We start from the raw sequence: 26,934 nt of genomic DNA, 5'->3' as shown, positions 1-26,934 counted from the left end.
CCCCTGGGTGATACCTGCCTGGTTCTGTTCATTATGTAGGAAGCCTGGAGAGAGACCAGGGAAATAAATATTAGCTGGTTAAAGTGAAGTGACTGCATCTCACCCTTACCAGTCATGGTCAATAATAATAGGAATGATGTAAGAAGTCCCTCAAATAGATCCAAAACATCCTATTTAGTGTTGAGTGAAACTTCTCATTCCCCCAAGCAAGATTTTTTTCCTGCAGAATTTGGTTTTGTTAAGAAAACAAGAAAATACAATATTGCTTTGTGTAGGCCCAAAAGGAGCTTTTCAGCTTAGTGACACCAAGAGCAAGAAGGACAGTGGAAAAAGCTCTCAAGCTGGGTCTTAAGGGGCTTGGTTTCAGCATCTGAATGGAAACAGTTTTTTGTAGTGTCCCAGACAACATTTATCTTTTACTTGGTGATCCGCTATTTGCTTGTATGGGTGGTGACACTTCCCCTCCATCACATAGGAATTCTGTGAGGATAAGGCCTAATGACTGCAGAGTTCCTGGATAATCTAGTGAGGACACAAGGAATGGGCAGATCTCCCCGTGCTTTAGGTGAGATACTAAAGATACTGAAGGTCTGGTCACCTCTGGCTCTCTTCATGGTCAGCAGAGTTGAACACAACGCAGCTCCCCGTATGCAGGAGGAATCTCCATTCCATCCTAAGGAATTTGCCTTAGGATGGGATGAACTGTTGTCTCTCAACACTGCCAATGAAGGGCATTTGAGTGGTTAACTCAGATACAAGCATTTGCTCTGCAGATGTGCATGTGAATCCCACAAGGAAGACTTCTTGTAGCTGCCTTCTGCTCCCAACCATTCCAGGAGCACTCACTGCTCCTTGGTGGTGCTGGCTGGCACAAGAAGCCTGCTGATGTGCATAAAGAAACCCTGAACCCAGCAGTCCACCCCAAGGGCTGGAATTTACATGTAGACATCTCCTGATAAATTAAAAGTAAGAATATGTGAAGCTGAGAGCCACTGGCTAAGATGGATTAATTCAAAGTATTCCCAAACAAAATCCACGGAGAGCATTGGGGTTCCAAGTCATACTGCCAGAATAGAGGATGTGTCCTGGCAGAGAAACAACACCAGAAAGGATTCAGGGATTGAGACAGATAAGTGGTGCAGCATAAACTGCTGAGGCAATGGAAAAAAAAAAGAAAAAGAAAAAGAAAAAGAAAAAAAAGAAAAAGAAAAAGAAAAAGAAAAAGAAAAAGAAAAAGAAAAAGAAAAAGAAAAAGAAAAAGAAAAAGAAAAAGAAAAAGAAAAAGAAAAAAAACCCTGCTCTGGTCCACATAAAGAAGGGAAAGCCAAGTACATGAGAAGGATGCCACCAGGACTTTGGGTTAGGGAATTCAATCACAGCTGCTGCAGGCTATGACTGAATATCATCCTGCTTGCTGACATCCCAAGAGCCCACTTCAAATTAACGAGGGGGTTTTGTCCTTTCTGCTCCAATGAGAAAGGTGGCAGTGAATAGCTGGGGGATGATTTTACTTTCAGATGAGCACTGGTGTATGAACAGTGCTGGCAAATCCATTGCACAACCTGGGTGTCAGCATCCTGAGCAACATGCGGTGAACCTGCAGCCACTTCAGAGGGGGCACAGCTGTACAACACCACCAAGATTTAAACTGCTCAATAAAACTAGCTAATAAAACTATTAAGCTAAAACTGTGTTTAGTTTAATAAAAGGGCCTTCATGAAGAAAAATCATTATAAAATCTAATTGAGAAGGTTAAATGAGATGCAAAAGTCAGGCATATGTGAATGAGACATAAGGCATCTGATTTTAACAGTAGGATGATCATTCCTTGGAATGAGTGACCAAGGAAAATATGAAAGCCTCTATCCAAGTGTCTTTGCATCACCTTATACTTCAGCTAAATTTCATTTACAGCATTTGGTATAGAGTCAGTTGAGCATAATGGTATGACTTTTTACTGAGAATGCAGTTCTTATTTCATACTTCTGCCATTTCATTTGTGGTGGTCCTGCAATTTGATTTGTACACATTTTGGAGAAAGCTTTGCTTTTGGCAGAATTTTATTAAAAATGCACCACTATATAAGGCATCATTTTTCCCAGTGCAGCTTTGCAGCTAGATACCTTTCAACATTTTCACAGCAACTATTCTGCATGTTGGTGATTTCCTAATTCCAAAGGCAGATGCTTGTACCACCTTTCCGAAAGCTCCATGTCCAAGAGACTTTCCTGCAAAGAAAATAAAGTGGAGAGATACATCTTGGTAAAAAAAAAAGGAATCCTGTCAGCAAATGGCTTCATAGATCATGAACTGAAAAATGTACTTTTCAATGAATGCCATAGGTATATTTCCAACATATATATTTACAACCTGGTTTAGGTTTTTTGTTTTATTGGGTATTTTTAAAAAGTAAGCAGTCAAACTAGAAGACAGAGTCATCAGAGGGAGCAAGTGATAAGAGTGAAAATGTCACTAAATGAAAGCAACAATTCACTGGAGGTACACTGGCTTCAAACTTGATTTTTTCGGTCTAGCTCTGCCAGAGAAAGATTTTGCTCCTCTTTTCCTTGAGCACACTGCACGGTGCAGCAGCCTGTGGTGCTGCCAGTTATGTCCTCAATAATAAAGACCCTCTTCCCCTTTGAAATGTTCTCTGGCTGCCTCTGCCCTGCTACAGAGTTTGGCAAGTCTTGGTCAGGGAGATCTTGTCAACACATCAGCTCTAGCAATAAGTTTTATTTCCAAGTAACTATTTTCAGATTGCTTTTGTGCTTCACCTTCAGCAGAACCCTGGTGCCAAAGTGGCTAACAAGAGTATGGCAGCAGGATCTGTGGTGTAGAGAAGAGCAGAAAATAACAGTCAGCTTTTCATATAAAAACAAAGGATAACCTGTACCATATATTTGTTTCTCAGATATGCACATATGGCATGACCATCTCCACAGGACAATTTCCTTTTCCTATGATGAACACCTGTTTGACTAGCTCTCATGTGGACGTCTATCTTGTTGGTATCTGAGTGAGAGATTAAGCCCACTCAGATACTTGCAAGAAGAGAAAAAGAGCTGCTGTCTGTACTAGTTTAAATCAATACTGCCTTTTATATGTGTATATTGTATCTAAACTGTAATTCTCAGTATGTCTGTCAGTAGAAGCAAATAACATATGCTATAAAAGTCAATGGAAACATGGAATGGAATATGCTAAGCCAAAAAAACCCAGAAAATTATTTCCACCCTAGATGCGCAAAAATGTTGTCATTTTTTTACAGCAAATAAAAGCCACAAAGAACTTGATCTACATGACTGAAAAACATCAACAAACTGACCTTGGTTTGTGAAGGGCTTAGTGTTTGATGGAGAAATACAGATGATTCAGTGTGCATCAAGAAACCTACTGTTGCCTTTTCCAGTTACTGGATATAGATTGTGTAAAATTGTATAGATTAAGATTCAGGTCTCAGGTTTTCTTTGGGAATTGATGTTTTTAGTTCTTAACATTTTAACTGTCCGTGGTTTCTGCACAAAGAACTTGCAGTTTGAGGTCCTATAAAACCTGCCATACCTTTGTTTAATCCGAAGCTTTAATCTGTTTCCATCACTGTTAATGCACTTCCCACGTCCTGATAGCCTACTTAGTCACCACTTGGAAAACACAGCGGCTCATAAAGCTGCACAAAGCTGCTAACCTTTCAGAAAGGAGAATGAGCGCTGGAAACAGCACTTCCTTCTCTAAACAGTGGTGTGATTCAATGGGAAACTGTAACAACACTCAGACTTTGGTGCTCTGCTGCTGTTTAGTACTGTGCTGAATAGTAGCATAGGACAGGGCTGCTTTAACTTTACATCATGCAGCTCAAAACTCAACAGTTTAGTGTGCAATTGTGGCTGTTCTTGCAAATGTCCCTTCTGTTGACATACAAAGTAACTACAAAATTGTTAATCAGAGGAATATTAAGTTGCCCAACTATCTGAGCAGTCAGTTTGTCATAGCCTTTGAGCAACTACACTGGATATGTTTGGGGTAGTGCTCGGATATGTCATGCTGCAGCATTTAGATCCAGACCAGCAAAGCAAAGTGCTCTGTTTAAGTTTTCCACACTTGACTTGGATTTACTGGACCACTCAGAACACATTAAAGTGAACATACGCCTCAGTCAAGGAGTTTTGGACCAGGAGAATTTTCCTTTCAGTCCCATTTTAGCAGAGTCCTTCAAGCATGTCTGTTGCTAGACCTGGAGCAAAAAGCAATTAGAAAAAAGCACTTGCAGGCGCTGCACCCCATGCCTGTGGGAGGGCAGGGGCTTGGAGGTGTGCTCATTTCTCAGGCTCTTTGCCTCTGCTTGAGTCATCTGGGTTTTCCCCAAGGGTGGCTTCACGTTTTCCACTATGTTACACAGAACAGCTGTGCATATGCAGGAGAGTGGGAAGTGCTGTGCTCGGTGCCAGCGCTGTGGGCTCGCGGGGCACGGGAGGGAGCAGGGCTCGAGAAGCCCACTGCCACCAATGCCTGTGACACTGTTCTGGAGCCAGCAGCCACACTGCCCCGAGCCCTGCATCCCAGCATCAGCACTGTGCCACCTCTCCAGACCGGGAAGGTCAAGCCCAAGCGGGAGGGGAGAAGCGCGTGATGGCTCAGTTAACACAGCGTGTTGTCGCCAACCGCACTGACAGTGATTTATGGCACCAGCCTTTTCTGCCTAATGAAAAGATGACATTTACTCTCAGTGAGACTAATCTGTGCTGAATATTAATTACTCTGACTTCAGTGATGCCCATATGGAATTTCCTGTAATGTCTGTACATCTTACAGATGAAGGGAGAGTCCTGTTATATAAGCATTGCATTGCAGCCATGGGCTGTGTGTACGCGTGTTGGAGGAACACACAGCAAAAGAGATGTGGGCTGAAAGGAGAGACTTCTTTGCAAAAGTTATAATAAATATGTGTCCTGGAAGATAAGTAGGTGGAAAGAGAAAAACAGTCGCATCAGATGCTGGAAGGGTTGCATTTCCAAGTAAAAATATTTTTTAAAAACCATAGAAGCACATTTTGTGTTTGTGAGACACTAATCCTCAGAGACTGCCAAGGTTACTCAAAGACTGAGCCAACTGCCATGTAAGCAGGACTTGCACTGAGCTAATCTAGCATACTGCACATACACAACTTCTTCAAATCTGGTTCTCATTCATTGTCAGCATTCTTTATTTGTTTACACCAGTTCTTCCACTTTTAACTCATTCTCTGGTCATCGTTCGTCACCTCTGGACCCCAAACACTAACCCTGAAAGGCATGGGTTTTTCCTTGGTGTTTACATTCCATTTCTGTTTGTTTCTTTCCCAGTGGTCACATTGTCTGCACATCAGGCTCTTGGTCCACCGCTGTAAGAAAATTGTCTGAAGATTGAAGCCACTCCAGCACAAGGTTCCAGCATTCCCAGAATTATGTATGACAATTATAAATCGAGAGCAATGTATTTCAGCTGTGCTTATCCACATCTGGCCACCTTGTGTCTTCTGGCAGGCAAATTTAGTGTGATCCTAATTTTGCACACGTTAACCAAGCTCTGTTCCTGATAGCCAGGAGACAGGAGGAATCTGTTACAGCTCCTAACTAAAATGCAAGGATTTTCTAGACCTTGCTGTGGGACAAATGCAATGCATGCCTGAAAGGACAAACAGCACTATAGCAACGAGGCTGAGCTTATCACTGACATTTTAATGCTGACCTTCTTGCTAAAATCTGTGTGGTTTCTGGAGGGATTCATCAACTTCCAAATAAGGTCCCCTCCCCCCTTCCCTTCTCATCAGCCCCGCATGAGGCTTAATAAGGAATGGTCCCAAACCCATGCTTTTTGCTGGGACATCTACTGGGGAGCTGGCTGTAGGTTTAAAGTCTTCAAGGGTATTTATTTATTTATGTGTGGACTTACATGTCACATTCTTGCTCTTTATGGTGCAATAACAGAATATTTATAAAACTGCAGCACAGAGGGAAAACAAGGAGATTGTGCTGGAAAAAGAAGGAGAGGGAGAAATGGGAAGGGGTGCAGGATGGATTATGAGGACCCATTTCTGCGCAGGCCTTTTTCCAAGTTTCCAGGTTGAAGAAAGGGAAGAAAACCCTAGAATCATAGAATATCCTGAGTTGGAAGGGATCCACAAGGATCATCCTTGCGGATGGTCTTGGCCCTGGACAGCACAATTCCAAGCAGCACACCATGAGCCTGTGAGTGTTGTCTAGATGCTTCTTGAGCTCTGTCAGGCTGGTGCTGTGACCACCTCCCTGGGGAGCTTGTGCCAATGCCCAGCCACCCTCTGGGCGAAGAACCTTTTTCTAATTCCAACCCAAACCTCCCCTGACACAACTTCAGGTCATTCCTTTGGGTCCTGTCACTGGCACCAGAGAGAAGAGATCAGTGCCTGCCCCTCTCTTCCCCTCATGAGGAAGTTGTAGCTCCAGTGAGATCTCCTCTCTACTCCTCTTCTCCAGGCTGAACAGACCAAGTGACCTCAGCTGCTCCTCATACAGCTTCCCCTCCAGACCCTTCATCATTTTTATAGTGAATCACCAAAACTACAGTAAATGCCAAAGGTCAGGCTCCTGAGTCTAGAGAGAGAAACATAGAAGTCGGCAGTCTGATTTGGAAATCTTTGGTTGCTCGTTTTGGGCCGTGTTTTAAGTGAATCAGTTTCCAAAATATAGAATGCATCATTCTTGTCTATATTCTCCTTCTGTTGCAGAGTGGCCAACGTAATAGAAGAGGGAAAGGCTGTGGGTGTTGTCTGCCTGGACCTTAATAAAACCTTTGTCACTGTCTTCCACAGCTTTTTCCTGGAGTGAACAGGTAGATTATCCATGGTTGGACTTCATCTTGAGGGTCTTTTCCAACCTAAATGATCTTGTGGTTCTATTTTCTCTTTCCTACATGAAGTCCAAATATGGACTTTCCATGTGAAAAGTCAAGTAGACGTGGTCAGTCAGTCCTCAAGGCTGTAATTCATTCACAGATCAGTGCTCTCAGTGTGGAATAGATCACACCTAACCTGGCAATACACTGTGCTGAGTGCCTGGAACACATCCAGCTCCTCTTTACCCATAGTTACAGATACATCTTATTCAATCAATCCAAACTCTAAATAAACTATTCCAATATTACCTAGTTTTAGCCTTTCTCTTGCGATTTCCCACTTGCTGGCATCATAAGGTAGACGTTCACATTGCTCATCTAAGGGGACTTCATCAGGATCCATGATGATTGACAGGTAATGGTTAGTCTTCATTTCAGAGGAACGAGGCTGGAAAACAAGCACATTGCAGAATGAAAAAGAGGATTACAGTATCTGTCAGCATCTTCTTGTTTGGATCAAGGGCTCCAAGTTCATTCTGTTCACAAGGCTGCATGTTTCACTGCACACTGCACGGTTTGGTTAAGCTCCCTTTGGCTTTTCTATATATTGCAAGAGTTTTTATATAAAAGAAACTCCTTCCTCTAGCTTTCCTCCCCTCTGGACATACCAGTTGCTTCAATGAAATCCATGTGTGTCTCTATTAACATATGGTGTTATGACACAGGCCCTCTGCGCAGTCAGGAGAAATACTTTCAGCAAGTGACTAAACATTGCTGATAAAAATAACTTTCCTTCATGATTGTGCATAGCAAGAAGTGGACACATGCAACAGATGGAGTTCTACTGCCAGTGTTTGCTTGTTCCATACATCCTGCAAAGATAGGTCATTTGTGGTTAGAAATCGTGCAAGTCCTCAGGACACTGGACATTGTACACTTCACAAACTGCTGACAAATTTGTAGGATTTTTTATTTCTTTGGTATAATTTCTGAAAAATTTACTCAAAACATTTGAGTCTGGAGGAATTTATTAACAGCTGGACTCAAACACATATTTTAAAACATAAAATTTCAAATTAATTTGCCAGCTTAGTTTCTCCTGAGCAAATGTATTATCCACTTCACGTGAGAAACACAAGGAAAGATGAATCTGATCTGAAAGTTTCCTGCAGTTCATCCATTTTGAAATGTATGTTCCTTCAAAGAGCATCAAGATTTCCATTCGAATCCACTGAACTTTTCCAGTGGAAGAGGAGGAGTACTTATCTTTCTACAGAAAAGGTCTAGTGTTTGTCATAATTTCCTGGCTATTAGTTGGAATTTATGGGAAATCTGCAGAACTGAACCTGAAGGTGTTGCTTTTCCTAAACTTGTGGAAGTAGCACATGGACAAAGACACACAGATACCACAAACATACAGATATAACCACATATTCTCTTTTCTATTATTTGCTTCAACTGCCTCCTAATACTTTCAACTTCCCTTCCCTACAGTTTGGAAATATGTCCCTAATACCTGCATTTCTAGGCATGTCTTTTGAGAAGGATATTCCCAGCAGTGCATGCCTTGATTACCAGCACAACCAGAGTAAAATGACAGTAATTAACAACTGCTGTTCTAGTTGCTTTTCATCCTCCCCAAACCTATAAATTTTGTCCCAAGAAGGATGCACTGATGCTTGGGAAGAAGTCAGGAGGCTTAAAGCCTGGCTCCAAACCATCCACTAAGTCTGGAAAGAACATGGATAAGTGGGATATGAGCAGAAACAGAAACTTGTGTGGTGCTCCAGAAAGCGCATTTCTAGACAGAGATGTGTGTACCAGAGTGCTCCTGCCCATCACATTAAAAGAGCTTTGAAGTGGACCCATTCCAGAAAAAGCAATAGGGGAGTAGAAAAGTCAGGCAGTTTCCCACAGTTCTTTCATCAGATGCACTCAATATCAAAGTTTTGGCACAAATAATAGAGATTTGAAGCAACATTTTCAGTGATGAAAAATTGTTAAGGATATAATCTGTCCCTGTGTGCATCACAGAGAGGTTTTAAATAAATGCTCTTGGAGAGCATATTTTTTTTCTGTTGTGGCAACATAATTTGTATATAAAATTTAATTCAGAGCTAATTCCAGTCATAAATCTTTGAGAGTAAGGGTTTATAAGAGAAACACAGAGAAGACCATAAACATAGACTAACATTAGTTGGAAAGTTGCCTCGACATGTCACTTAGTTAAAGTCCCTTTTTCTACATGATATTTTTATTATCTGATGATATTTTTATTATCTTTTAACCATCTAACAAGTTTTGGTCTCATAAAAAATAAAATAAAAAAAATCTGCAACCCCTTGCTACACTTAAAGCCTTTTTTCCCAAGATTTGCAGTCACGTTATAACTTGCTTCATCATTACTGTTGAGCATTCAGTACTGGTCCCTCTTGCCTTGTAATTTCCCTTACAGCTATGAAGTTTCTGCGCAGTTTCAGCTGACCTCTGCTTTCCTTTTCCCCCAAACTCCCACGCATTTCTCCTCACCAAGGCTTGCAGCGGTAGGAATGCAGGCAGAGTGACTGCTGCTGTACCGCCCTGATTTGGAGCTGCTTTCCCATCAGTCAATAAAAGTTCTTAGTACCCAGCCCAAGACACTGGCAGGCCTTAAAGCAGGCTGAGATGACATGGTCTGTCAGCTAGCTGGGACATGCCCAGCTGTGGTGGCTGTGAGCAGATCCCTGTGGTGCTGTGCTGTGATATCCTGGGCTGGTGGTGGTGTGGGAGTGAGGAGAGGGGGCACGCAGCCATCTCTCAGCTTGTGTCTTGCCTCAGTATCTTGCCTGAAATCCATCTGCTCCTGCAGGTTACACTGAGGGGTTGTATTGTGTGCTTGGGAAAGCTGCCATGGTTTATCCTGCACACACCACACAATGCAGACAGGGTGCTGTCAGCAAAAAGGAGTTTAAAACCATCACAGTCAGCCTTGGACAAGAAGACGGGTCAGCTGCAGGGGCAGTTAAATTTATCATGTTGGTACAGGATCATCTGCTCTAGAAGCTGCACCATCAAAACTCCTTCAGTAAAACATCACTTTGGAAGTGATGCAATTGTACTAGACACTGTGCGAACCAGACCCCAGCACATTCTGTGAAGATCTGTCATTCCCACTCACTCAGATCTTCAAAGACATTAGGATGCTAAACCCCCACAGTTTTTGTAATGAGGAATGAAGATGCCTTTGGCATGAGTCAGGTACCCAAGTGAGCCTCAGAGCCTTGTCCCCACCCAGGCTTTTCTTTCTGGCTTACTCATACTCAGGCTTGCAAGTCACGGTTCTCCAGCATCCATCAGCAGCTTGGTTATTTCACCAGGAACAAGGGTGAGCAGTATCAAAGAATCATAGAATCATAGGATGTTCTGAGTTGGAAGGGACCTAAAAGGATCATCAAAGCTCAATTCCTGGCCTTGCACAGGACACTCCCAAGAGTCATGCCATGAGCCTGAGAGTGTTATCCAAACACTCCTTGAGCTCTGGCAGACTTGGTGCTGTGAAAGTGGAACAGAATTTTTCTTTGGTAGACCCGACAATCCCAGCGGCCTGGGAAAACTTTTCCGACATGAGCAAAGGGCTGCCAAGGAGAGGGAGGTGCCACAGGGAGATCCCTGTCTGTTCTTACCCTCTTCAGCTTGCGAATGAACAGAGTCAACAGGAGCCAGAACAGTGTCGCAGCCACACAGGTACAGGTCAGTGTTATCAGCTCCAGGTTTGACCTCTCTGATATGCCTGGGAAAATCAAGTGGGAAACATATGAGAAAATGACCTGCAAAGCAAGGGCACTTCATAGGTGGTTGTTTTTTTTTTTTTTCCATTAAAATAAAATACCAGGAAGGACCGGCTCTTTTCAATGGGGTATTAATCTCTGTTTGGACTAGCTCACAGAGCCAAAAAAAGGTCTCCTGCAGCCTCAGGAGAGGACAGGGCTGCACAGAGGGGATGGCTTTACTGAGGTGGTACTGTGGTGTGAGAGCTGCTGCTAATGTGCAGGAGAAGCTCCTGGGAGGTTTGTGCTGGTGTAGGCACAAGTGACACCAAGTGTGACCCAGGGCAGTTGCAGTGGTGCTGCTTGGGGTTTGCTGTCCAGGACCTGATGCCTTTCCTTATCCACTTCTCAGAGAGCTCTTCCCTGCTGATGGCTGAGCCCTGCAGCCTGCACCTCTATCCCAGACATGCTGTAAACCCTCCAGCCCTCACCAAAACCATCCCTGGGGGTGACCTGGGGATTCTCTTGGAGACTCATGGTGCTGCCAGCAGGAGTCCATGAGCTCTTTTTCCCATGGCTTGGATGAATCTGATCTGTCACCTGGGGGCTCAGCTCATACACACCATGGAACCAGGGTCCTGAGCCTCATTCCCACTGGGCAGAAATCCTGGGCATATGGCCTAGCCCTCCCTCCAATCCACTGCCCCCTTAGCAGGCTCTGTGCCCTCAGGTCTCCTGCCAGTCACACCAGCAGCACATGGCCAGGCTCCCTGAGGGAACACAGGACCCCCTCCTTTCCCAGCAGCACCCCACAGAACCTGGGTGGCAGGGAGCTGGGAGAGCTCTAGAAACCAGGGAACTGATTAAGCACAGAAAGGGAAAAACAAAACCGGCCACAACTGAAAATGAAGCAGCAAGAAAACATGAAGATTAGAAATCTGGAAAGTATTAGAGCCCACTGACAAATCTTTAAAAAAGCCAAAATGAAACTCACTTCAGACTGCTATTTAGGGATTTGTAAAATAGATTCAGAGCAGTTTGTTTTGCAAATCCTGTGATTGCATCAAAAATCCCACACTTCCCACAATATGTTTTCCATCTGATTGGTAGAAAATGCAAAAAGAAACATCATACCCTGCCTCTTATTCTGATATACCCTCTAGAGAGGGTAAATGAGAGGACAAGGAGGAGGAATTCTGAACATGATTTCACAGTAGTTTTGTCTGCGCTTGCAGAGTTTCAGAGCCTGGCAGCTTGGTGTTACTCCTGACAAATGAAAAAGGTGTTATTGTGTTTTACTGGTGACTTTACTGGGTAATCCAGAGGGATGTGCTGCCTGGTTTTAGGCAAAAGGCCACAAAGCTTTGTTTAGAGGATATGTTGCTTGATTGGCATAATGTATTCCCTCCCTAAAATGATAATCAGATTTGTATTCATGCCCCATATCTAAGTTTTCCCTGGGATATCCATTCTGGAGCTTTGAGAATAAAGCTCATTGAAGAAAAACATGACTGCAGCTATGAATGGAGGTACAATAGTCTCCAGAAATACCAAGAGAGTTCTCTTTTCACAAGTATTTTTTTCAAGTACTTGATTTAGATATGGAACATAGTGATAGCATAAATAATACAGCCCAATGCAGCTTGCCTACTCTCTGGCATCTGCATTTCCTTTTACGTTTGGATTGTCTCCTCTTGCTTCTGACCAGCACTCCTGCAGAAGGCAGATATTAGTTTCTGATACCTATTCAGTAAAAGCTGGAGGGGTTGAAGGTTCATTAGTCACCACAACTTCATATGGCAGCACACAGAACACCCACAAGGTTCAGCCAGGCCTTCCTGGGGTGGAAGACAGCAACCCTCTAAGCACTACAGCAGCTGTCCAGGAATCAGCAGAGATGTGAAGGTGCTGTCTTTGAAATGTGTGAGCAAATGTAGGCAACCAGAAAGCATTTCTCCAGCTGGGCTGGGTTATCAAATGCCAGAGTCCTAGTCTTGCTGAAAGCCTTGAAGTCAGAGCTCTCTGAGTGTCTCTCAGCTGGGCAGAAAAAGGTTTCATTTGAGGCAGAACAGGCAGAAACACTCAGAAGAGGCCTTAGGATTAGCAGGGTTTGGTGAGGCTTTAATCTGTACTAAATCCCTCTCTCTGCCTGGTAGCTGAATATTTCAGACAAAGACTTCTCCCTGTGTGCAGCTCTGTGTCCTCTGGTGACTCTGCCCCAAGCAGCTGCCCCCTTTCTCCCCCTTTCTCCCCTCCAAAAGCCCCCTGCACCACCCCATGTCTGCAGGACTGCCGAGGGGTGAGCAGGGGCAAGTGAAGAAATGTCACCAGCAGCATCTTCTCTCTTTCAGTAGCAACAGAAGCCACCAGAACCACGCAAGTATGCCAGGATGAGAGCCTGGATTAATCTGTTGGTCCCTGCAGCTACAAGCTCAAGCCTTTGGCTGGTATGGGCTTTCTCATTAGGATTTCAGTTCTAAACACCTAAACATTGTGGTGAAGCTTAGGCATCAACCAGAGAAAAAGAAATGCCTGGGCAACAATGCTGATCTGCTGCACCTAAAGGATCCCTCACCCCTACCCCAATGGGATCTACCCTGCTTAATCCATGTGATCTCACAATCACAACACTGCAGCACTAGGATGGGTGCTCAGGGATGCTGAGGAATGTCCATCCTCAGAGTTTGTCACAACTTAGCCAGACCATTGGTGATGACCCTTGTTTGAATTGAGGTCAAACTATCAACCACCAGGACTCCATTCCAAACCTCTTTAGTGGACTTCTGAGGTAATGGGAGCCTTTGTGTCCCCTGATGTCCCCCTGCAATATTGCAAACTGAAGTCATGACCCAGGCTGAACTTCATTTAGTAGCTGTGGGAATTCCAGATAAACTTCATGGAGAGGTTCCTGATGGCGTCAGCATGACTCAAAAGGCTCAACAACTTTCTGACATACAAAGTCAGAAAGGTTAGATAAATAGATAGATAGATAGATAGATAGATAGATAGATAGATAGATAGATAGATAGATAGATAGATGATAGAAAAGTTATTTAAAATAAGTCATTTAAATAGAAGTTATTTTAAAGGCTAACACCATTTTCATAGTGTCAGCATTGTTCAGTGAATGCTTGATAGATGTTTTCCTTTTCATCAGCAGGATTCACATGAAGTTATCAAGTATCAGCTTTAAGACAGGGCACACTGCTGTATTCCTTTGCTTGCTATATGTCCATATTTCAGTGAGCATAAGACGCTGCTTCCTTTATCGACACATCTCCTTCAAAGCAGCACCTCTGCAACTAACTGTATCCATGGGGCTGCAAGGGTCCTCAGGAGGGGAAGCAGGAAATGGCTTTCATGGCAGCTCTGCAAGCATGTTGAACCCCACCCCCCAAAAAAATATGCCCAAGATGCCCAGCTGCATTTCTCCCCAGACTTTCAGGGGTACAGTCCTCCCCACCTGCTGGATGCTCTGGCAGCCATTTGCTGTTTCTATTCTGTCCTTGCAGATTTGCTACCTCTTCAGTTCCTCAGCCAAGAGCAAGCAGAGAGATTGCTCTGACATGCCCACAGACATGGCCCTTCTTCTCCACAGACAGCTCAGCAACCCCTGATTCCAAACCAAACACAGCCTGCAATTATTTCAAAACAGCCCTTTGATTCCCCCATCCATTCATCCATCTCAGACACAAAAATAACACATTGTTTTATCTGTGAGTATAAGAATGTTTTCTCAGAGGAAATAAAGAGAGCAGACAGTTTCCTTCCTGACTCATTCACAAACTACTCTTCCAATCTGCTAAACGTGGTCATCAATATGAGGCGCTGCTCTGCTCCCTTTGATCTGCGGCCCTGAGAGCCCCAGGACAGAGGCAAAGCTTTGGTGCTCGCAGCAGCAGGAGCAGGGCCTGTGTTTCTCAAAGAGACAAGAAAGTGGCAAAGCTTAGAGAAGGCCTTCAAGCTCTGATCTTGTCTCTCCAGGCTCAGGGATGAAGTGGGAGGCTTCCTTTCCTGGGAGAGGGACAGACATTCCAGAGCAGTGTAGGAATGAGTAAAAAAATTTCTAGTGACGTCCCTGCACATAGTAGGAAAAGAGTGGAAAGACATTTTCCTTGATCATAGTAGACAAGACAAACTGTCTCTCTTTTCATCATCCAGTCTCAAAGCCATAAATTTTAATGTGGTGGTCTTCATCTCCTGCTCCCACAGAAGTCATACAAGAACATTGCTGGGGGTCCCTCAGGACACGTAACCACAGAAGAAGCCAGGAGACTGCTCTCTTTCCTCTCACCTGGACTAGGATATATGACTTCCTAGAAGCCATCTGACAGAATGCTTGTGGTTGTAATAAACAGCCAAGCTTCAATTATGTTAAAAATCAATACAATAATGAATTACCTTGTCCAGGACTATGAATTAGTAGGATGATTTGGACAGCAAGCAGCTGGCAGAAGTTATTAATTTAGCTGTTACAGCAGCTGTAAAAGCCTTGGTATTATCAAGGCACTTAGAGAGAGGTGATTCTGCCTCTCTACTGTTGTGAGACCCCATCCGGAGTGCTGCATCCAGTTCTGGGGCTTTCAACATAAGAATGATGTGGATCTTTTGGAGCAAGTCCAGAGGAGGGCCACAAAGATGAGCAGAAGGCTGAAGCACCTCTCCTATGAAGGCAGGTTGGGACAGCTGGAATCGTTCAGCCTGGAGAGGAGGAGGCTCCAGGGAGACCTATTGGCAGCCTTCCATTACTTAAAGGGGGTCTAATAGAGAGATGGAGAGTCGCTTCTTCCGAGGGCATGGAGAGATAGAGAATGGGAGGGAGGGAGAATGGTTTCAGGCTGAAAGAGGACAGGTTTAGATTACATATGAGGAAGCATTTTTTTACTCTGAGTGTGATGAGGCCTGGCAGAGGTTTCCCAGTGAAGTTCCAGGTGCCACATCCCTGGAAGTGTTCAAGGCTGGGTTGGAGGGGGCTTTGAGAAATCTGCTCTGATGGAGGTGTTCCTGCCTTCCACTAGACCAGGCTGGAGCTAAAGGATATTTAAGGATCTTTCCAACCCAGACCATTCTATGATTCTATAATTATTCATAGGGGGATAGGGGTTTTAACTCCTCAATTTCACCAGTTAGGCCAGCCCAGACTAGCATACACTTCTGCCTTTTAAAGCAGAAACATCATTGTATCATCACTATTAACTCTGACTGCAAACACACTCATGGCAAAAAATCAATACTAGTTGTCTTGTGCTGCAGAGTGGTATCCAAATATTGAGAAGTATTCAGAACACAACAATTATATGAGAACATCCACAAACATATAATCTCTGCCTAAGAGGCCTGGTTATATTCCAATTGTGTTCTTTAAGGAGCAACTAAATGCATCTAGGACTACTTAACACCAGGTCAGTAAAATACATTATGTCAAATTTAATACATGCACGACACTGACCTATGTGGAGAATGTCAACCTACTTCTCTAATCTCATAATTCATGAGCCAAAAGGGTACTCAATGAAATTGAAAGGTCATTTAATAAACTTTCTTTTTATTTAATGTAAAATTAATTTATTTCCCTGCCACAGGCATGAGTCGAGATTGTCAGAAGGCAGAACAATGCTGGGCATTTAAATTCTTAGCACGATAACTCAAGTAATGGTTACAGAAATAACTAAATCAAACTACTTCCTTGTAGTCGTACCTTTGCATATGTAGCTATTGCTAGGCTAAAATCTTCCAGTCTGATTTGGCAATTCACTTTGCACTGAAAAATAAACAAATTAGAATATCCCAGGCCTCTAATTTCTATGGGATTAATCTGAAATGGGAAAATATGTGGGTAGGAGAGTGTTACTTGCTCTGGTTTTTGTTTGTTTTGCTGATACTAAATTTACATTTGTCTTCTACCCTGACCTGATCTTTGTTGGGTTGAAGCAATTCTTCTTTTTAGGTCAGTGTAAACACACACTGAGTTAGCATTTCCTGCTGGGCTTCCTTTCCAACCTGGTATGCTTCCCTTGCTAGGACTTCCTTCAAATTGCTTCAGCGATCACCAGAGGAGTCCCAGGTCATACCCCTGCCCTTCCAGCCTAAGAACATCACTCTGGAAGTCTTGCTCTTCCCATTTAGTGTGGTGCTTTACCTTGTACTGTGACATATGCCGCACTCTCCACGGACCCTTTCAAGTTGGTGGCTATACACTGGTAAAGTCCTTCATCCTCCTCTTTTACTCTTTCAATAAACAGCATTCGGCTTCCAGGCCCTAAAATTATTCCTGTGAAATGAAATATTTTGCAATGAGAGGGAGCCAGGATATAAACAAAACCTGGCCCTTGTGTAATAGTATCGGCTTCAAGTTCTTCTCAGAAGAGATCTGAGCCATGGACTGCACAGCACCATGTTCTCTGCAGGGAAGCCAAATACACTTGGATGCCTTGCAAGTCTCTTGGAAATCAGTGTTTACAAAGCACTTGTGTGAGTCGAAAAGCTCAGCCTAAGGGAATGATCTTGGAAGTACTTGGTACTGTTTATGCTGATAGCACTGTGCCTATGCTTTCATCCAGGTAAGCACTTCAGCATGTCTGCAGCTTTTGGAGAAAGGATAATCTGATTACTGCACTTGCAGGCCCAGGTTAGCCCCAGAAGCAGCTCAAGCTTAGAGCCCTTCCAAAAGCCCTTCAGACTGTCCCTATGGGCAGCAGACTTGCTCCAAATCTCATCTGCCCATGTGGCATGGAACGATGGACTCCTTCGCAAAGGGGCTCGGGATAGTGCAAAGAGAATTCCCATGAGGGAATTACCTGAAGTTTTAAACATCTTGTTTATTCCAGATAGGTCAACCCAGAAGACAGCCTGGACAATACTCCAAGAAGCAAGGAAGAGGCAGGGAGCAGATTTGGCCTCAGGACTGCTGCTAGGGCACCTTCTAGCCAGGAAATGTGCAGTCAAGTACATACTTGTGTTTGGCTCCATCAGAACCACAGTCCCAGCAAAATGTATTCCCACCATCTATTTCAGGCACCTAACTGAAGTGCTCTGACCCACCCTCTGGAGACATCTCCCTGGCTCCCAATCCTATCTGTTGCATTACACCCAAGTTAGACACATAACCTTCATTTTGGAAGATAGTGTTATTAATGCACACTACAGCAATGTGATCACTGTAAATCTTCATGGAATCTGTCTCTAGATTAAGCTTAGTGCCTGGGCTGCAAGTCTGCATGGGCTTATAACTCAGCTGGAGAAATCCTCAGAATTTTTCCAGTTGTTTTTATTCATGCTATTGTAATTCGCAATAATTCAGGACATGACCATAACTACAAACTTTCTAAAATGTTCTGTAGAAGATTACACTTTGAATTCAAGTTCCTATGCACCAGACCTCCTTGAACATTTTTGCTGAGTGTTTTAACACTATCTCAGTGTGTGCTTCTGAACCAAATGTGCATGAATTCCCATGAGAAAGGTTTTGCCTTTTCCTCTGTCATTCATTTCCATTTGAAATATCCAAGGAACACTTCCATGACTATGGTGCCAGCAGATGGACATTTAGCCTTAGCTGATCTTTGAAGCCATGTTCCAGAAATATCAGTAAACAGCTCCCAAAGTTTTACTGTTGTTGCAGCATGACACCTGGGAAGCTGTTCCTTTCTGCATGAGCTGCATGAGACCTGGATTCCTCTGCCACAGTAGGTGCATTTGGATTTTGGATACCCCAGACATGGATTTAATCTCCTGGATAGCTTTTGACTCGTGAACAGACTTTGAGTGCCTGACCGCAGACTCCTGCTGGTACTTCCCTATCTGCTGGCCAAGACCCTGTTCCTTGGGCTCCCTCTATAACAAATGGAGGTAAATATGTTTCTCTGGAGATGACTCTTTTAAGGTGAAAAGTGTTTCACTGATTCCATAAAGGCCAGTTGTGTCTACATCTCCAGCTTGGCTCATGTTTTGGAGTGACACAGAATTACCTGGAGCACCTGGGTTGCTGCCTGCCTTCCTTACATCTAGCTGCGGGTGCCAATGACTCTGCAAATGGCTACCTAAGGCAGATGGGTAAATAAAAAGCCTGCTGTAAGAGATAGGTGAGTACACAAAGCTCTCACCTGGTTCTTGCTGTATTTCCTCATGGTTTTTAAACCAGGATATCTGGGGCTCAGGAATACCACGAGCCTGGCACTCCAACATGGCAGAGTTACTGGCGTTCACTGTCTGATCCGAAAGCTGCCGCAGCAGGGCTGGTGCCTCTTGAGCTATAAGACAAAACAACACCTTTGTTTTACATTCTTGTAATGGTGGAGATTTAATTATCTCCCCTACACTCATTTTACTGTTGTTAGAGATTGCTACAGCTCTTCTACCAAGCTCATTTTTCACTGATTTTATTTACTGTTCTACTCAGCTCAGGAGGGTTTGGTGTGTGCAGAGAACTCCTATTACTCAACAATGGCATGCTATGATGGCCAATGAACATCCAATGATGACAGTGTTCAAAAGATTCTCTCAGTTCCATGACCAACAATGCTTGTTTATATCGAAAGCAATGACTTTCTATGAAAGCTCAGTTTTTCACCATCAAAAGAAACAAACTGTGACACCAAAGATTTGAAGAATCATCAGAACACCCTTGCAGCAGAGTATCTCTGTACTGCTGGTAGCACTTTGCTGCTCTGTACACTGTGATAGCCACGAATGTGACTTTGATAATTTACTTACTTTAAAGAGTGCAGATACAAATCATATTCAGTAAACTCACATAATCCAAAACCACCACGAGCACATAAGCATTGTACCAAAGTCTTCACAAATTATTCCGCTTCTGCGTTTCACATATTTGGCTGAACATAACCAGGCCTGGCCAAACCACACCACAGCATTTCAAAAACACACTACAAACATCACGTTAAAGTAATCTCTGAAGACAACAAAACAATCTCATGATCATTTCAACCCTTTGCCACTCCTTCCCTCATTTCATACAGTGCTGAAGGCTGTTCTAACAAAGGTCAAGATATTTACAATGTTTATGCACATTATATGGCAACATCCTTCATTCACATTTGCAACTCTCACATAACTATTTTTGGTATTTTGGTCCATTTAAAGCAGTCATGGAGAATTCAGGGAGCTCATGAGCAGTGTCACAGATGGAAATGCTCTGCAGGTTCCTTGAAATTCCCCAAGTATTTGCAATCTTTCCCTTCAAAGACAATGCCAGGACCAGCAATTACTAACATGGTAATACACAGATTCCAAATATGAATTGAAACAAAAAAAAAAGCAGAAACCAACTATTTGCAAATATTTTCTTTCGAGCTGCAACAGATGTCAATACACCAAGTTCAGTATCAGCTGAATTTCTGATATTCTGTGTTTGGAAGATTATTCTTTTTTTCCTTACAGAAAAACTACCCATCATACATAATTATTCTAGCCATCCTCATAATTATTCTGTTACCAGACATAAATAAAAACTCTCCAGAAATGTTAAACCCCTATGTACCATCAGATTTTTCAGTGTGCATGACCACCACAGCGCTAAAAACTCCTTTGAAGTGGGATATTTTTGCAATGCCTTTGCCCCTTAAAATTAACTCCAGCATAGTCATGACTGTGCAATGACTGTGGCCTTTGGGCACTTCTGAGCTGCAAGCCAGTAATTTCCACAAGTAATTAAATTTGTTCTTAACAGCCTGGTAGACAATTTGTTCTCTCTTCCCAAACAGCATTGCTTATGAGAGGCATTATAAATTCTTCATCACATACCTACACAATGACATAGTCAACTATATTGGCCTTGCAGCCAAGAAGATTGCCCTCTTCTCCTTGATACCTTGCCTCAATTTTTGTTTAGTTCTCATTTTTCACAGCACTATGAACAGGGACAGTCTGAGGCATGTCCACATACACGTGCTGAGAAGAACTCAACATTTATCAGCAGTCCCTGACAGACACCCCAGCCCAGACATCCAAAATGAAGGCGGACAAGATGACACAACAAAGGCAAATCACACGTTCTGTGAGTTGTGATTAATTTTAATTTGTTTATAGCCATACACTAAAGATGGGATTTCATATTAAGAAAAACTTCTTTGCTTAAAACTTAAGTCATCATTCACATGCTTTCAATAATTTCTCTGCTACAATCAGCTGATTTTTCAAGGACTTTGTCAACCTGAGGATTACTCTCTTTTGCAAACCACCTGTTTTCTCCCGTTCATTTTTGCAGTGAAGCCAAATGGGACAGTTTCCAATGTCCTACTCCGCTCACTCCAAAGCCAAGGGGCAAGCCTGGCCACCAGCAGAGTGTGGGGCTCAGCTCCCAGGGCAGCCCCCCAGACCTGGCCCCAGCCTTCATGCTTGCCCACAAATGCTGCCTTGCTGGCCAATCTCTGCTCTCAGTTACCCTGAGGAACTTCATTGTAGGCAGAATTTGGCCCAGGGAAGTGACAGGGGGATCACAGTGGGGAGAAGAGGACACTGGTATCAGAGTACTTTTCTGACCTGGGGTAGTAGGGAGGGAAATTTTGCATTTTTAAAAGCAAACAAAGGGGAAAAATTACAATTTGTTAATTTTCAGATTTACATTTGCATTCCATTCATTTTTGCCCTTTGTTAGGATTATGTTGTCTGTTCATTTATTTTTTATTAATCAGTACAAAAATATAAATACAAGCTTTATTTTAAACACTTAAAAAAGAAGAAGAAGAAGAAATATAATTCACACCTTTCTCCCTAAATAATATATTACACAACAGAAGGCAGAGAAACTCCCCAAACCCATGAGATTCTCCAGTCATCCAAGGACATCAAAGCGACATCAGTAGTTTTTATCCTGCCACCAAGAACTGCTTTCCTCCAAGGTTTCCAGTGAGCTTTCTCTGTGCTCTCCAACACGGACAGCACATTGGGATGTCAGGACATCCTTGCCGAGCGTGGCCCTCTGAGCGCTGGTCGAGCCCAGGCTGGTGGAACCGCCACTCAGCAGTGACATACATCATTGCAATGCACAACAACTTCACAGAAGAACAGTCTAATTGCCACATCTCTTTCTTTTTTTTTTTTTTTTTGACCCAAACTCATATTGCCTGGCAACTGGCTGCTACAAATCATGGTGCTTCGGCTCCCAAGGCCATGGAAAATTCGTAATGTCCTGTCATCACCGCCCACCTCGCCATCAAATGTCTTTCCACAAAATACCCTAGGAAAAAAGGGGATTCTGTATTGTAGTTCTTCTGAAGAATTGCAAATGCTAAAGAGTGAGCTTGCTCCATTTTTAAGCAGTCGCCAACGACTTCACTTGCATTTTAGGCATGTTTTAGGAAAAAAAGAGAGCCTGATCCCTTTGCAAGAACACATTGTTTCTGGAAGCCATCATGCTAATAATGAACAAAAGAGTTACTGTATACAAGCAGGCTATAGGTGACATTTCAAGATATAAATGATTATTCTTTTCTTTACTCTGACAACTTCCAGGTTACCAATTGTTTTCTAAGCATTTTAGGCTCCATGAAACTGGCATTATGGGGAAATGCTATTGTTTACCCTTTCACACTTGACAAAAGCAATTCCCACGTGAAAGGCAAGTTTAGCCGTGGGACACGGTCTTGATACCTAAAGGAGGAAATAGTCTGGTGAGTTCCCAAGCGCAAGAAACTGTCATGTTGTCACCCTCTATTTTAAAAGCACAGCCACTTTGTTCCTTTGCTGCAGCTATTTTGGTCATTGTGGTCTGTTTTGTTATGGCTTGTGTGAATGCTATATAAATGATTGATCATAAATGTAACCAAAAATAATTAAAGCTATGTAATTGTAAAAAAATAAAGTTATCAGATCTATTAAAAATAGTAACTTTTTCCTTACACAGAATTTATAGCACACAGAAACAGCTCATAGCAAAATCATGACAAAGGAAAAGAAAAGGGGAAATGCTCACAAGGAATTCTTAGGTTGCCCTTAATTGTCCTTCAGCAGTTTTGTTGGTTCTGAATCCCCATAATAAATCCAATTGTCATTTGCATACCAAAAGCAATGAATATTTTTAATGGTGTCAATTTTGAATTTGTATTTTAAAAATGTATTAACTAACCGTGCTGGCTAAAACCTTGTCAGTCAGGTTAGTGTAACATTCTTCATTTAATAAAATAATTACAACATTACAAACTCCTGAATCTTCAGGCCAGAAGCAACACTCACATTTTTATCAGTAGTTTTATACATTAGTGCAGAACTGACTTTAAAAATTGACCAACACAGCAACTGGAAGTCTACCTGGATTTATTTGGAGAAACGTGGTTCATGGCTGTCAGTTGTAAAATCATCATTATTATAAATGATATGATAGGTCTGTGCATTATATCAACATTTTTATTTCTTCCCTGCATACTTCTTTTAGAAGATATTTTTTTTAAGATTAATGTACTTTAGTGTAGAAAATAATTTCAAATAAATAAGTATTAGAACTTGCTCAGCAGGTAATATTTATAAGTCCATCAAGATCAGATTAAAATAAAAAATATGTAGTCCAGTCAATCTCGAACTGAATTGTGCTCATTCTGCACATTCAAGTTAGCTTATTAAATGTCCATTGTTGACTGAAAACAGCAGTTTTTAAAGTTAATCAGTTTATTCAGCTTTGACACTTTTGATGAGGCTGATATCAAAGCGGAAGAAAAGATTGATCCAAAGTTTTCCTTATTGCTCAGTAGGAGACAGCAAGAGAAAAAATAACGGCATGTAAAATGTAGCACGGGGGATCTTCCAAACCCCAGCTTCCACGTGCCTTTTCAAAGCAGAAAACACCCGTCTGAACTCAACTGGAAGCTCATGCGTTAGGATTTTGTTTGCTATTCCTCCTATTTCCAACCCATGGGGAAATGAGCACCACCTCAGGGCTTGAAAGGTAGCAAGTGATAGAAAAATCAAGATGATATGAGACATCTCTTACTGTTTAATGAGTCCTTTAATGTTTTACATTGCTTTGTGTTGTACAATCATTCCTTGTGCTTTTATATTTGAGGATCCGAGAGTAAACAGCCTTTTTGTTGCAGTGCTCACCTCTGATTGTAACGTCTTTCTGTTGAAGCACTTCTTTCCCCGTGTATATGTTCCTTGCTCGGCAGGCATAGGTGCCTGAATGTGCCAGGGAAACGTTTTTGATGGTCAGAGTGAGGGTGATGGAGTACTCCCTGTTGTGAGACTTCTTTGCTTTCGTTTGATTGTTGACTGTCCTGGGTAAAATCCAAGCAATGTCTTTGTACAGGAATTTGTTGGCCGAACAGGACAACACCAAATTCTCTCCTTCAATGGGCATTTTTTCCAAACTAATATGGAATCCACTTGGTACATCTGTCAAAAATCAAGAACACTTTTTAGTTTACATGAAACTAATGAGCCAAAATTAACACAGCATATATTTCCCCCTTTATCAGGAAGTCTTTGAACCAATCAACGTCATTGTCTTCCTGCTCAGGTGTGTAATCTTTCCTTTCATACACTCAGCTCCAGCTATTCTCATAATTTTTCTTGGAGCTATGATACACTTGGCCTCAGATGTCAGCTGGTGTAAACTGAAGTTGCTCTTGGAAGTAATGAGTTTGTATAAATGTTATGCCAAGTTATGACAGACTGGGGCAAGGTACCAAAAGCAGAATTATTTAAGGACAGCACAGTGGGACTATGAAAAAGGAGAAATATTCTGATCACAGCTCCAGCTTGTGAACTGCATAAGAGAAAAGGAATCTCAAGAGGGCAGTATAAAAATACTGCATTTCATCATGTTTGGTTATACTGTTTTCTTGTTATTCACAAGTATTCAGATGAAGTACATCTATTTCTTAAAAATGCTTCAAGTCCTGAGAAATTACCACATCTGTGATCACATGCCTGAGATTTCCCTTGGAACAGAGGTGCTTACCCTCCCTGCATTCAAAGCCTACCAGGCCCCCAAGAGGTAAGCAGAAGTACCCTCTGCCCTGGGTGACCAGTTATGTGTGGGCAGCACTAGGATGAAGGTATTTTCTTTAGCTGCCTTGGCATTATCACAGGTGAAAAATATTTTCACCTGGGAGAAACTAAGGATCACTGCACTAACAATTTACTAAGTGTAGATGTGAGTGAAGTTTTCACTTCATAGAAGACGGCTCAGGCAGGAATTATCCAACAATGTAGAAAACCCTACTTGAAAAGGTCCTGCTTGCAGTTTATTGTAATGTCACTTGCAACTTCCTCCACCTGGGCAGTGGTGCAGAGCTGTGGTGGTGTCAGCTGCCTCCCAGCTGCCTCCACCTGGGGCTCATCCCTCCAGCGAGGCGCTCACACCACTGACCTCAGTGAAAGTAGAAGTTCCTGAGAGAAAGCACTTCCAAGTTTTACTCCTAGAATGCAACCTCTCTTGGTTTATTTGTAGCCAATATTCTGATAAAGTCATTTCCTACTTCTTGGTCAAGTGACATCAACTGTGGCCATTTTCAATTGTTCTTTCACTACTAATTGCTACGGCACTTGGCCGTAAACTTGACTTGAAATCCCAAGTATGGCTTCTTCTTTTATAAGGGAGAATTATACCTTCTTTTCTTGTTTCTTAGATCATGAACAGCTCAATGCTGACTTCCATTCAGTTCATTCTTACCAGTGTTGCTTCAGGTTTAATGTCACTTCAGCAGGAATGTGTAAAAAGTACCTCTCAAGTGAATAATATGCCATATATTTTTTCATTAACCTCTCTCATTGATTGACCAATCCATTAGAAAGCTTCTCCCTAAATCCTCACATTACAAACTGAGCTGCCTTGTCTTCCAGGGGAGCCATGAGCATAACCTGCTCACTGCTCTCTGCCTATTGGAAGCCTGGCATCAGTTGTCCCCCTTAATATCCTCTTTTCCACATCTATCCCTGAGTTAAACAGAGGGTAAATGAGCTCCTGGATTGAAATTGCTCCTGACAGTAGATGCCTCCCAGGAAGAGGCCTGATTTTGCTGGTTGAACTCATGGTGCCCCTGCAGCGGGAGCAGAGTGTGTGCCTGTCATCAGTTGTAGTTCAGGTGTGCAGGCCAAAGATCAACCTAGTGGAGGCAGTGACACTAAAATATTAGACTGGGTATTAAAGCGTGGGGTTAAATTGTTCTACTTACATTCCATTGGGATACCACTTTTCTCTCTCTGGTAAACAAAGCTATAAGAAAAACTTCAAATTTCATGAGCTCATCTATGAGTGACAACCATCAGGATCCTGTTTGATATGTAAGAGTGTGTGGTGCCCAATTCTAATCTCAATTAAGAACATATTGACTGGAAGTGCTATTCAGATGAAACACCTCCCTACATGAAATCCATCACATTTAGCTTCAGCTACCAAAATGCAGACATTTACTTGAATGTAGATGTTTTGTGTTCTGTATGTGGGCAAAAGTTTACAGTCCATGGGGCGACACAGGCTTCTCCAAGGGCAGTGCAAACCATCTCTTTAAAATGGGTCAAATGTCAGACATCCTGGTCCCTCATGTTTAATTCTTAAGAGATCCTACATGATCAGCTTAGGCTTAGGTACCTAATTGTAAAATTGAAGTTAGATGAACTGAATCCTATACTTGATTTTGTTAAAAAGCATTAAATTCAGACACACTTGAAAATAATCAGATGGCCAACATTTTGAATGTGGAGAAGTACTTGGAAGAAAGAAGGTGCTGCATCTTACTCACAGTACATTTCAAATTGTTCTGATGTGTGTTGGGAAAGCCAGGGTATTGGTTAGAAATAGTGATAATTTTTGCCTTTGAAGATGCCAGTACTCAGTAAAAGCTAAGAAGAGCCAAGCAAAACTCTTAAGATGAAACTAAAGATCCCTGGGGACTGAGGCAAGTGAACTATTTTTAGCTTAAAAGGATAATGTGCCAACAGTATAACACAGTTACAACTACTTTTATGTTGTCAGGTCTGGAGCTCTTCCTCAATGTGCCTTCTGTGAAGACTATTTTCTGAATAAATCTAGGGACAACAGCAAAATGCACATGATTCCAGAAGAATCATTTGTTTAAAGGCTATGAGCCTCCTAATATATGACACCTATCTCACCAATAGTTACAGGCTCAGGCTAGCTAAATAACATGGCTGGGAATAATGTAAAAGGGTTTTATTTACTTTAGTGATTTGAAGCTTCCTGTGGAAATAGCTCCCAGGTTTCCTGATGGAAGATTTTGTTTATCTTTGCCAAGCACCATCAGGAATCTCAAAATAAAATGCGCTTAGTGACATTGGGAAACCAGGGAGATAAGGCAGAGCTGTTCCTGTTTCACCCTCTGTAATTGCAAACACACCCATGGGCCTGCTGTGTGCCAGCAAAACA

General features: G+C 42.5%; 1 protein-coding gene across 1 annotated transcript in view; it reads right to left on the bottom strand.

Annotated features, from left to right (window-relative positions):
• Positions 1-26,934, bottom strand: part of FLT1 (fms related tyrosine kinase 1) — a 93,291-nt gene that overhangs the window by 17,033 nt on the left and 49,324 nt on the right. The window contains exons 12-16 of the mRNA XM_031066039.1: positions 23,649-23,939; positions 18,698-18,844; positions 10,512-10,618; positions 7,159-7,297; positions 2,124-2,228 (exon numbers count right to left, since the gene is read on the bottom strand). Coding sequence (XP_030921899.1) covers positions 2,124-2,228; positions 7,159-7,297; positions 10,512-10,618; positions 18,698-18,844; positions 23,649-23,939 — 789 coding nt within the window. The remainder of the gene's footprint in view (positions 1-2,123; positions 2,229-7,158; positions 7,298-10,511; positions 10,619-18,697; positions 18,845-23,648; positions 23,940-26,934) is intronic.

Source organism: Geospiza fortis, unplaced genomic scaffold (genome assembly GCF_000277835.1).
Source record: "Geospiza fortis unplaced genomic scaffold, GeoFor_1.0 scaffold16, whole genome shotgun sequence".
Lineage (NCBI taxonomy): Eukaryota > Metazoa > Chordata > Aves > Passeriformes > Thraupidae > Geospiza > Geospiza fortis.
Note: the sequence above shows the minus strand (reverse complement) of the source record. Positions and strands in the feature narration are given on the sequence as shown.